The sequence below is a fragment of the Arachis duranensis genome, chromosome 2 (assembly GCF_000817695.3).
Source record: "Arachis duranensis cultivar V14167 chromosome 2, aradu.V14167.gnm2.J7QH, whole genome shotgun sequence".
Lineage (NCBI taxonomy): Eukaryota > Viridiplantae > Streptophyta > Magnoliopsida > Fabales > Fabaceae > Arachis > Arachis duranensis.
Window position 1 is genome coordinate 32422795 of NC_029773.3, and position 13776 is coordinate 32436570.

At 31.6% G+C, this 13776-nt stretch overlaps 1 protein-coding gene and 1 pseudogene across 1 annotated transcript; one reads left to right on the forward strand and one right to left on the reverse strand.

Moving 5' to 3' along the window:
* The first annotated feature begins 481 nt into the window (after positions 1–481).
* On the forward strand, positions 482–3620 carry LOC107474176 (uncharacterized). Its single transcript, XM_016093778.3, has 4 exons — positions 482–857; positions 971–1146; positions 2078–2276; positions 3179–3620. The coding sequence occupies exons 1-4, from the start codon at positions 776–778 to the stop codon at positions 3394–3396; spliced, it is 675 nt and encodes a 224-aa protein (XP_015949264.1). The 5' UTR covers positions 482–775; the 3' UTR covers positions 3397–3620.
* Positions 3621–9537: 5917 nt separating this feature from the next.
* LOC110278171 (uncharacterized) lies at positions 9538–12465 on the reverse strand (annotated as a pseudogene).
* Between the last annotated feature and the right edge of the window lie 1311 nt (positions 12466–13776).

A 13776-nucleotide genomic window follows, 5' to 3' on the forward strand; every position in this document is an offset into this window, starting at 1 on the left:
TTTCAGCTTTGCTTTTCTTTTCGTATTGGTTATTAGACAAAGAAAAGGGTTGGGGGGAAGTGAAGGAATACGCTCTCTTTTACTTTTTAATTTAACAAAATGACGTTTTAGAGAGAACTAACCAGTTTTTATTTCGGTCCAACTGGCCGATTTTCGGCTAGTTCAACAATTTTTTGTTAGTTTTGTTATCAGCGATTTTAGACATAGAACTGAATTGTTAATACCACCAATTTTTGGTTGGATCAGTTCGACTGACCAGTTCAATCTGATTTTCAGAACTATCGGTATTTTATAAATCTGAATCAGATCTATAATAAAATTTAGGTTTTTAAAATAGTCTCAATTTAGACTTTTTTTTTTTTTATTGGACCAATTAGGTCAAGTTAAACACACGCGATTCTGTAAGTTCGAACCTAGTCTTTTTCCACCTCCTAATTGGGGTATATAGTCAACGCCATACTTAGACCAACCCTGATGGCCCAACCCAAACCATGAACAGGTCAGTCAACATAAACAAACCCAGAAACTTCTTTTTCAACTGCCAATCTGCCAGCCTTTACCTGCTGCGCAACCTTCTTTTTTCTTTTTCCTTTTTCTTTAGTTACCAAATTCCCACCCTCTTTGCATTGATTCTTCTCTTCCCTTCAAGCGTCGTCGTTTAGCTTTAAACGAAACGAAACGAAACGACCGATACAGCCTGCGCCATTCATCGTTCGACTCCCTCACTTTCTTCCTTGAAAAGTTTTTCAATCAGCTTTTACTATTTTTACTTCCCATGTTGGTTCCTCATCCCCGCAACTCTAGGGTTTACATTGCCCCGTTCTTCTTCTTCTTCATATTCCACACCTTCTTCACTGGTATAAAAGTTTATCTCTACTAGAAAATGGCTGAGGAATTCTGATACTTATTTCATTTTATTTTAAAGCGTATTTAGCTGATAGGGTTTGTATTTGAATGTTGTGATGCACAGGGTCAATTTTATGTGCAGAAGTGTCGCTGAGTTCAATTGAGATATTTAAGACTCACGAGTGGCTGAAAGTGACTCCAACTGTTTATTTCTTGTGCAAAGGGGAGAACAAAACGGTGTTTCCAGATGTGAAAAAAGCCCACGTCTTCTATGATTTTAATGGTCAAGAATCTTGGCAGGTTTCTTATTTTGTGTCTTGACTTTTTTTTTCCATTAAATGTTTACGTTTTGTCATTTTTTTATTTCATATTTTGTTATTTGTTAATCGTGCCATGCATATTACTAAAACTGTTAAAATTAAGCATATGTTGCATTCTTTAGTTAGGGTTTAGGAATTATGACTTTGGAATAGGATAGTTGGTGAAGTTTGAGAGAGAATTATACAATCCGAGGGAAAATTTTGAGAGGAATAACTAGGGAGAAGACAAGAAAATCCAATTCGCAATTCACATAACTTACCTCTTGTACTCCTATTTATACTATTTCTCCTATAACTAAGCCGAATCTACTGTTTCGGTTAATTGGACTCGTACATGTTACAGACTCATGGTGACATAGATTGATCCATTGGTATGTTGAAACCGAATATAGTTTTTTCTCTGCGTAAGTGCTTATAATTTATTATATATCTCTGGTATGGTACTAGCATAAGTTTTTTTTTATTGGATTTGTTGTGTGAGGGAGTTTGGGATGGGGGAGGGGTAGGTGGATGGAATTTTACTGAGATAAAGCAAAGAGATTTAAGATATAATACTAAGCATTTCCAATCTCTTCTCAACATTGCTAAGAGATAAATTCCTCAAAAAAGATCACATGCATCAAACCAAATAAAGGGAAATGCCTAACCCTATTGCAAGGGTATTACTCTGACTGTGTTAAGTTCTGAATATTTTGAATAGGATATATGTTTGTATACTATTTGCGAGCAAGCAGTTGAGTAACTGTTATTTTTTAATTAAGATATGTGGCGGTATATTATTAGCATTTAGCAAACAAGCATTTGAATGACTGTTAGTTTTCATGCATGAATTCTAATGGATGTGCTTAAAATCTTAAAAGCTCGGCCATTAAATTCGAAGCAACTTCTGACATTTTGCTTTGTGCTTCCAGCCTTTGACCAACTTTTCAAGTAAAAAATGCAAGAGGTGTGGATTCTATGAAGAAGACAGCATTAAATCTGACGACGTGTTTGATGAATGGGAGTTTTGTCCTTCAGATTTTACTGCATCTAATGCTGAATATATCCGGTTCAAGGAAAAGGAATTCAATGCTACTTTCCTATGCTCAGAGTGCTTATCTATACCTGGTGGTGAGTATCCTGCTGCCTTGAAAGTATATTTTTTGTCCACCACAATTATGCTATTGGACCTATGCATACATCAATCATTCAATTTGGAAAAGTATGTGACCTTGTAGATGCCATTGCAAATGTCTTTAAGAGTATACAGAACAACAGAAGATCTAATTTCCACTGGTATGAATAAGTCTGTGGTCTCTAGTTAAACTGGTCATATGTTACAATTCAATGGGTTGTTTAAGTCCAAAAGAGGAAGTAAGATCAATCTGCTACTATGTTGGATTGCTTATGATGGACAATTAGGTTATCTAACCAAAATAGCAAACGCATTTGGTAAATACAATAGATGTTAAAGATTCTAACGAAATTAATATGTCCCTCCAAGGCCTAACAACATAGATTTAATTTTAGCAATTTTTTCGTTTTTGTTAACTATAAGGCTTTTGATTTGGTCTCGAATTATATAGCAAACAAATAATTGACTAGAGTAATTTATGGAAGGGAAGAAAAACTTAGACCATTTTATTTGTATCCAACTTGATGGAAGAGTATTTTATTAGAAGGCACATCAGGTTATTAATCATTAATTTCAATTATGGAATCTAACTATCTCCAGTGTTAAGATAATATAACCCTCAAGCTTTCTTTCTTTTGTTTTCATTTTGTTGTGCTCTTAATATATTTTATTTGCCTCTCAACTAGTCAAATTATTGCGTATGCTAGCTAGTGGTTTTCTTCCACTCCCTGATTGTTTCTGAACAAAACCTAAGGACTTTAGGTGAAAGCATGAACAGAAATCTTCTCAACCTTCTCCCACCATAGTCCTATGAAATTCCTCTATCCATGTAGAGAGCACTTGAACTCTATCTACTTTGTATGCTTGCATAAATTCTCATTTACATGCAATTCTGTAGTTGCTAGCTTGTCTGGTGAGCCTGGTAGGAACGCAATGCATGTAGCAGTTGTAGTTTTGCTATGTGGCTTAGTCTCAGCTATATTGGCGGTTGGAGTGGTCATCGCATATAAGTTCTGGCAAAAGAAAAGAAGGGAGCAGGATCAGGCGCGGTTCCTAAAGTTATTTGAAGATGGAGATGACATTGAGGATGAGCTGGGCCTTGGTACTGTGATATGATTATAATCATAGTAAAACAAATACCTACTGTACAGTATAGGTTAGGAACATCATTTTTGTTTATAGAAAAGAAAGGATGAGAAAAATTATTTTCATTCTAGTCTGACATGCTATCACGATCCATATAGATACTTTTTCATTTTATCAGAGTTAAAGAATGGTGCCATTGACATTGTTCATATTTACTTGTACATGCTAACATATGCTATGTATGTACTTGTCAATGTTCCACCTTGGCTGAACAATCTACGGGTTCACACATGATAGAAATGACAAATTTAATAATCATCAACATCTTATTTTATCACTTTACACCAAGTCTCTCTCTAGAAGATCTTTTTCCCAAACTAGTGCAAGTTTTCTTCAAATACGCATCAAATGCGTTTTAAGGATCAAGCAGATATTTCTCAACTTTGTTACAAATATCTCCTTGTGAATTCTTAACAAAATGATCCATCCGCAGCTTTGCTCTTCATTGTATGTGGGATAAGAAAAACTGAAAACCCATGTACGGCACTTGTGAACCCTAGGATATGGCATCTTCATTGGTCATTCTACTATAGTTTCTAAACCTGTCAAACTGATCCGCCAAACTCGCTAAAAAGGGTGATTATTGCAAATTTGACAAAATTTGACAAATCTGCAACGCCAAATAAAATTTTTTTGACAAATCTGCACTACCAAATTTGCGAGTTTTGGCGGGACAGGGTGATTATTGCTACAAAATTAATAATTATATAATTTTTAAACATTTTTTATTTTTTGTTTTTATTTTTTTTAATTATTAACTTTATTTATTTTATTTTAATTTTGTTGAAGTTAAAAATTAAAAAAAATAGTAAAAAAATTATATTATAATTTGGCTATTTTTTATTTGTATTTAATTTTTTAATTATTATTTTTTTATTAATTGTAATGAATTTTATTTTTTCAAAAAAAAAAGTCAAGCGGGCTAGTCCGCCGGCCCACCAATCCAACATAAAGTGGGGCGGACTAGCATTTTGAATCCACCTTAGTTGGCGGGGTGGGCCGACCCCGTTTTATGGCGCGGGGCGGGTTGAGGCGGGCCGACCCGCTTTGCAACCCCAAACTAATAGTAATAGTTAACAAAATGAGTAACATATACGCTAATAACGTTATTAGTTAAGTCATCTTTTTTATAGGTTAGAAAAATATAATAAAAAATTTCTTATAATACTTTTTCTACTCAATTTTCTTTTTGTATAAAATTCTAAATCCTAACAATCAATAATCAACGCTTCAAATTCAAAAGAAAAACTTTTATATTAGTAATTGTTAGTTAATCGATTTTACTTACGTACTAAAATCAAAGTTATTGACCCTTCAATATGCAAATTGTTTGTATCAAATTTAACAATGGAACAACATTGAACCCACTTAAAAATCTTTTGGGATTACAATAAGACATTTAAATATTTTCTGAATTGAAATAAGACACTTAATACGTTAGAGACCAAAATAATAATTTAGCCTAAAGATAAAGGTGAGTGCTAGATAAATAATGACTATCTTAAACAACATGAATAACTACCAATCAAATAAAAACACGTTATACTTTCAAGTTAACCATCTAAATTTTAATATTAAAATAACCATCCGTATATCTAGTAAAATGAACATCCGATATATATATTATTCATATTATTTAATATTTTTATTGTCTACCTATACTTTTCCAAAGATATATTGTCATTAGAGATTCAAAACTTACGGAGAAAATGTTAACCTTTGATTCCAATCTCAAAAGGCAAGACCATCTATCTACACATGACTTTGTTGGCTTCCACTACTCTCTTCTGAAAAGCTTGAGCTGCCAAGTCGTTTTCTTTAAAATAAATTCAGAAATAAGTTTAATGCCTTTTATTAATTATTAAATTTACATTTATATTTATCTATTTGTTGAGTTAATGATCTCTCCCAAGGAAATTAAATGAATAATAGAGAACCGTGCTAAATGCCTTGGTCATAAACTCATAATACACACGAAAGTTATAACCTTCGTAAACTTGGCAGATATTTCCTTATAATTCACATAAAATTCATGGTCTTGAATATTGATTAGTTGGTTTGCAAAACAAAATGATACCTTAATACAAAAAAGCTGCTCTATTTATATACTAGTATTAAATTCGTGCGATGCATTGGGATGATAAATGAATCGAAACTAGTCGGGTTAGTTTGTATAACTCGCCAAAAAAAGACGAGTCGGATTGAAAATTTGAAACCGCAAAACTTAAAAGGTCTACTTAACCCGCACCGTTTAATCCATGAATTTTGGGGGGTTCGGCAGAGTAGAATTGAGCTAGGAGGCATTTTTTTTGTTAGGGTCGTTTTTTTACAACTTTTTATGATATTAACTTACAAGAGGATGAAGATGATAATTAAAGATGTTTTAAGTTATATTTTGGATTATATTTTATGTTTGATTGATTATAAACTTGAAGACTATGAAGCAGGGTAAGTTCGCAGAGTTGCCGTGTCTGTGTGTCAGACACATTTCAGACATGACATTCATCAACACTTGTCCGATACGTGTGTTTACCGTGTCTTAATAAAAAATAAAAATAATCTTCTCTGACATGTTTGGACACACCTAAATACAATCACGTGTCAGCGTATCCACCTTTATTCTTAATATGTATTGTTAATATAAATTTAGAAAAAATATATATTATTATTTATTAAAACAAAAAATATTTTAAATACTTTATATAATTAAAATAATATAAAAAAGTAATTAAAAATAAATTTTTCTTTTAATATCAATAAAATATTAAAATATCATTACCATTTTTCTAAAAAATACTTCATATTATAAATATATGCGTGTTCTAGTATCCTATAAGATTTTAAAATCTGTGTATCATCGTGTCCTATGTCGTGTCGTGCCTGTATCCGTGTTTGTTTCCATGCATCATAGATTGGGCAGCGTTTGTTTACAAGAACAAGACACGGACACAAAAACACAAAATCTTGTTTGACGGATGAGACATGAACATTGTGTCCAGAGACATTGAATTAGTGTATTTTGTGTCCATCATGACAGAAATGACACAGAGACACTAACAAAAGAGACAACTTATTTTTTATTTTTTTTATTATTCTTGTTAATTTTTTATAATTATATTTTTTATTATTATATTTTTCTTCTTAAATTTTTTGAATGAAAAAATGAGAATAAATTAGATTTTCATAATTTGTTCTATTTTATTGTGAAATAGAATACAAAAATACTAAATTTTGTGTCTTTGTCCTTTATGTCTTATTCTCGATATCTTGTCTTATCCTATTCTTAGAAAAAACACAACCTTAAAGATGTTTAGTTATATATTTTGAACAATGTTTGTTTTGCTTTAGACAATGTTAGTTTTTTTATTTTATTTCAAAAAATTTAGTTTATGATTATGTTTATTACATATTTACAATTATAAAAACTTTAATGTTTGTGAATTTAAAAATTATTATTTTTATGTCTTTAGAAATTATAAATTTATTGAAGTAGTTGTGAAATTATATATATTGTTTAATATTTAATGGTTTATAAAAAAAAGATTTAGTGGGTTTGGCCCCAGTCCGTCGTTAGGCGAGATGAGAGAAGAATTCAAGACTGCCTCACTAGGCGGAACAGGGTGAACCAGCCCGCCAGATAGCGGGCTTTTGGCGAGGTGAGGCGGGCTTTCCTATTTGCCATCATGTGTGGGCTTACTTGTTAATTTAATTTAACATAGTAAATCGAAAATAATATTTTATAACTATAAATTTCTTGAGTTTAGTATAATACTATCATTGTCACTATATAATAAATGTACTGAATATGTCATTTTATCTTTATTTAAAATAAAATGCAAATGAAACAGATTGAATTCTATAATATTTTTGAACCATGAGAAAAAAGATCTGAAAAATAAACACATATATAACTGTATTAGTAACATGTCAATTTTATACTAAACTTTATATCATAAGGCTACTGAAAATTTATTGACAACTTAGTATTTTACTAACCTCATTAGAAAAACTATATGATGTTGTGCTTCCTGTTACACATTTCATTTCAAATATGAAAGTATAGTTATAGATAAATTAGTTATATCGACAATAAATATTTGTACAAAGTGTAAACCATAACATGTTATTAAAATGAAAATACTATTTTTCTTACCTAAATATTATTAAACACTTTTTTAAACACGATATTTGTTGTTGATGACTTTGAATCATCGTCTTCATCTAAAATTAAAACCTTCATGCCATTGCGAATCTTAATTCTTGACAAGCAACATAAAGTTACCCGAATGAATATTGATTTTGACAAGTAAAGTCTTACATGTGATAATAATTGACCCTGATTTTTGTTGATGGTCATTGCAAAGCACATTGTTAATGGAAATTCTCTCCGTTGGAACTTAAATGGCAATTCTAAATCTGAAGAGATCAAGTTCATTCTTGAAATGTATACTTTGTCACCAATATTTCTACTGGTCACTCCCGTCACTCCAATTATGTTGTTGCCAAGTTTGTTAACTATTAACCTTGTCCTGTTGTATAAACTTAAAGTCTGGTCTATGTTTCATAGTAACATTACAGCGACTCTTGGCTTTAAAGTCAACTTGTGGTTGGGTAGTCTCGAACATTTAATATCACTTAGGAACTCTGGTGTGAAGCACTCTTTTTGTATATCTTTATTCTCATTAGCTTGACATGTGTCAGAACTTAGATACTCCTTTTTCATCCCTAAAAATATTATCAAGATGAAATCATTTACCTTCTCGATACTCTCAAGTGTGGGTGCAAGAATTTTTCTACTCTGAAAATACCTATAATCTGACATATTTTGTAACAAATTTGAATATGCAAAGTCTACCAAATGATAGAGAGGGTCATCAATGGTTGTAATCAGCAGATCATCTGAAATTTCAACTTTGACTCATCATCAACATCAAAACCAATATTTTCATTTCCAACATCAACTATCAAATTAGCAAATATTTTTATTTCACTGTCATGTTAATCTGAAGAAAACATTAGAAACCTCATGTTCATATGCAGCTTTAGAACTTTATAGAATGACTACAGATGGAATGAGTTAATAGCCGATGACAATATATCATGTCTACTTCTCCTTCAGAATTATCAGAAGTATTTATCTGAAATCACCTCCTAAAACCACAACCATATCACCAAATGGTTGAAGTGTCTTATGTTGATCGGTAACTGACATAAGATCCCTAAACATTAGATCAAGTGCTTCAGAGCATATTTTATTAAGCATTGGAGCTTCATCCCAAATTATTAAGCTACTTTGGATGAGCAGCTCAACCTTCAAACTGCCATACTTGATGTTGCAATTAGATTCATCAGTAATTGTAATGGGTATTGAAAACCTAGAATGAGCCGTTCTACCACCAAGTAGGAGTAAAGATGCAATTTCATTGGATGCAACATTTAAAATAGTCTTTCCTCTAGACCGAATAGCAAAACAAAGTCTATTCCAATTAAATATCTTACCACACTCACCATGCTCATAAACGAGGTAAAAAACCACAAGAGTCTGTAATAACAATATTGAGTATCTCATCAAATATTAACATTTTCTCATGAGTCACCTTTTGTTCTGTATATAAACTAATATTAAACCCGTGCGATGCACGGGCTTATATTTAATTTTGACATGTTAAATTAAAAATAATATTTTATAATAATAAATTTTTTGAGTTTAGTATAACACGATTATCGTCATTATATAATAAACGTACTGAATATGCTGTTTTATCTTTATTCAAAGTAAAAAACCAAATAGAAGAGTTTAAAGTCTATAATATTCTTGAACCATAAGGAGGGAGACATTAAAAAAAATAAGAACATATATAACTGTAATAATAACATGTCAATTTTATACTAAATTTTATATCAAAAGGCTAATAAAAATTTATCGACAACCTAGTATCCTACTAACTTCATTAGAAAAGCAATTGGCATATGATGTTGTGCTTCTTATTACACATTTCATCTCAAATCTGAAAACAGAGTTATAGATAAATTTGTTATATCTATAGTAAATATTTATACAAAAGTGTAAATCATAACATGCTATTAAAATGAAAATAATATTATTCTTACTTAAATATTATTAAAATCTTCTTTGAACACGACATTTGTTGTTGATAACTTTGGATTGACGTCTTCGTCTAGAATTAAAATCCTGATGCCACTGTGACTCTTAACTCTTGACAAAGCAACATAAAGTTGTCCATGGGTGAACACTGATTTTGGCAAGTAAAGTCCTACATGTGATAATGATTGACCCTGACTCTTGTTAATGGTCATTGCAAAGCATACTGTTAATAGAAATTGTCTCTGTTGGAACTTAAATGGCATCCCTGAATCTGAAAGAATCAAGTTCATCCTTGAAATGTACACTTTATCTCCAATAGTTCTACCGGTCACTATCATCGCTCCAATTATGTTGCTGCCAAGTTCGTTAACTATTAATCTTGTCTCGTTGTATAAACCTGAAGTCTGGTCTACGTTTAGCAGTAGCATTACAGTGACTTCTGTCTTCAAAGTTAACTTGTGATTGGGTAGTCCCGAACATTTGATGTCATTCAGAAACTCTGGTGTGAACCACTCTTGTTGTACATCTTCATTCTCATCATCTTGACATGTTGTGTCAGAACTCAAGTATTCCTTTTCCATCCTTGGAAAGATTGTTAAGACAAAATTGTTTACCTTCTCGACACTCTCAAGCGTTGGTGCAAGAATTGCCCTACTTTGAAAATACCTGTAATCTAACATGTTTTGCAACAAATTTGGACATGCAAAGTCTACTAAACAAAAGAGATGGTCATCAGTAGTTGTAATCAATAGATCATCTAGAATTTTAATTTCTGATTCATCACCAATAATAGAATCAATATTTCCATTTCCAACATCAAGTATCTAATTAGCAAATCTCTTCATTTCACCTTCATCTTGATCTGAAGAAGACATTAGAAGCCACATGTTTGTATGCAGTTTCAGAACCTTACAAAATGACCACATATGGGATGAGTTAATAGCTGATGTCAATATATCGTATCTACTCCCTTTCGAAATCACCGGAAGTATCTGTCTGAAATCACCTCCTAGAACAACAACCTTACCACCAAATGGTTGATGTGTCTTATGTTGATCGGTAACTGACATAAGATCCTTGAGCGTCCGATCAAGTGCTTTAAAGCACATTTATTGAGCATTGGAGCTTCATCCCAAATTATTAAGCTACTTTGGATGAGCAGCTCAGCCTTCAAACTGCCATGCTTGATGTTGCAAGTAGATCCATTAGTAATTGTAATGGGTATTGAAAATCTAGAATGAACCGTTCTGCCACCAGGTAGGAGTAAAGATGCAATTCCACTGGATGCGACATTTAAAACAATCTTTCCTCTAGATCGAATAGCAGAAGAAAGTCCATTCCAAATAAATGTCTTACCAGACCCACCATGCCCATAAACGAAGTAAAAACCACCAGAGTCTGTAATAAAAGCATTGAGTATCTCATCAAATACTAACCTTTGCTCATGAGTCATCTTTTTTTCTGTATATAAGTTTGTAAGAGTCAACTCATTTGTGTCATATGCTAACTCCTCCTCCTCTATTAGCTTATTCTGAAAAAGGCAAACATCAATTTAAAATGCACACTATTAAAACTATCACTCGGATTTTCTATAATTTTTCTATAAAAAATTTAATAAAATATTACAAAGACAATATAAACTAATAATTTATTACTTGTCAATAGCTAAATAATATATAAAAAATATTGTATTTTATGGAATTTTATTTGGCCATTTGCTCCTTCTTTTCTGTTCCTATTCCATCAAAAATCATTTTGTTTTGTTATATATTTATATCCATGTAGTTTTCATTTTCTCTTTATTTTTTTTCCAACCATTTCATCAACTATCCTGTTTGAATTCAACCTCCTCACTTCTTTGCATCTCTACTCAATAAATAAAGGGATAAGTATGGTTTTGGTCTCTAACGTTGAGGGCCAGAATCAAAACTGTCCCTCATATAATTTTCGATTTAGAATCGTCTTTAACGTTTTTTTCATATTAAAGTCATCCTTTTAATTTTTTTTGACAAAAATACCCTCACCACTACCAACACCAACACCACCACCAGAACCAGCACCAACACCACCACCACCACCACCACTACCACCACCACCAACACCCCCACCCACTGCCACTCCATCACCATCTGCATCACACCAACCAAAACTCAAAAAATCAACATCATCATCGTTATCCTCATCAGAACTAGATCTCAGATCCAGAACTCAAACTCAGAAAAACAAACCCAGACCTCTTCCTCAACACCCATCTTCTTCCTCAACATTAACCAGAAGCATATGCACAAACCTAGAAGAACAACAATGGATAACAACAATGGATAACAACAAGCTCAACCGGAAGTGGAAGAATAGCAGAAGCAAAAAATAATGAAACAACAACAACCAGATGCAGAAGAACAACAACAACCATGGATCTTGTATACAATTAACCATTAACAGAAATTCAATAACCTAAGCTAATTCAACAACAACAACAATAATTCAGCAGCAACTTTCATCAATTCAATAACCTAAAATTAACTAAAATAAAATTAAAATCCAACTAAACTAACCCAGAATCAAATCAAGGGGCTGGAGGGAGGGTAACAGGTAGTGGTGGCTCTGATTCCTTCTGCGACAAGGACTGAGGGAGGAGGCTCACTGGTGGTGGTGAAGCAGAGAAGACTCCATGTTGCTGCGTGGTGGTGAAGCAGGGGAGGCTCCACGTTGCTGCGCCATGGTGAAGCAGGAGAGGCTCGCCGGTGGTGAGCTCTGGTTTGAGGAGATCCGAGATAGGGAAGAAGAGAAGGAGAGGAGAGGGTCGCGGTTGATCTGGACAGGAGAGAGGCAGCGGCTGCAGCGGCGGGACGGCGAGACTGCGGCGGCGGGATGGCGGCTTCCCTTCCCCCTTTATTGTCATCATCATCAGAGTTCTGGCCTTCCCCCTTCATTGTCATCATCATCAAAGTTCCAACACGCGTTTTCTTTTTTTTTTTTAATTTTATAACTTTTATTATTAAAATAGGAATAGGGGTAGTTTAGGAATAAAATAAAATTTTTTTATCAAAAACAACGATTTTAATACGAAAAAAAATGTTAAGGACGATTCTAAATAAAAAATAAGATGAGGGACGATTTCGATTCTGACCCTCAACGTTAGGGACCAAAACCATGCTTACCCCATAAATAAATAACTAAATGGTTTAACTTCAATGGCGACTTTAATTTTTTTTCATTCTCATTTATTTAGTTATGTAAATATATTTTACGAAAAATAATATATATTTTTTCACAAAAATTTCTTTTTTCAAATAAATATAAGTTTAATTTCACAGTCAATAAATTTAACTAATAGTTAAAATCTTTTTTTTTCATTTCCTTAAATAAAGAAATTAAAAAGGAATAACTTATAATTAAAAAGAGAGAAAAAAATGAAAGTACTTCTATTGTTGTACAGAGACAATCTAAAAAATAACAATGTAAATGCAGTAAAGAAAAAATTTATAAATGTGACAAATAAAAAAATTAAATTTAAAATCGAAACGGTTAAGAAGTCACTTAATTAGGAATTAGTATTAGAATTTCAAATTTTAAATTTTTAAATAGAGTTTGCTAATTAGCTAGTGCAAATTTTGAATTTTTAAATAAAATTTTCTAATTAAACATTCGTTGTTCATCAGGAATATAGGAATTTATTAATTTAAAATGATTTTATTAGTTTCATCATAAATAGTGTCAATCCTATTATTTGTCGATAAAAATAAATAGAATTAAATACAATTTAAAAATTAATAACCTTATAAATTATGTAAAGTTAGAAAAAAATATTTAAAAAGAGAAAAAAAATAAAAGTACTTCTAGTGTGCAGAAACAATTTAAAAGATAACAATGTAAATTGAGTAAAGAGAAAATTTATAAATGTGGGAAGTAAAAAAACTTTAAATTTAAAAATCGAAACAGTTAAGAAGTCACTTAATAAGGAATTAGTATTAGAATTTCAAATTTTAAATTTTTAAACAGAATTTTCTAATTAGTTCGTACAAATTTTAAAATTTTAAATAAAATTTTCTAAATTAATTCAATTTTGTCGGAACAACATTAGAAACAGAATTAAATACAGAAAAATGTCATTAAAATTTTCTTTTAAATAGTGTAAATAATAAGATTAGTAATTCTATTTACTTTAATATAATCTTTTGTAATTAGCATAGTAGCTTATAAATTATATTAAATTTTAAAAAATATGATTAAACCCAATTTCT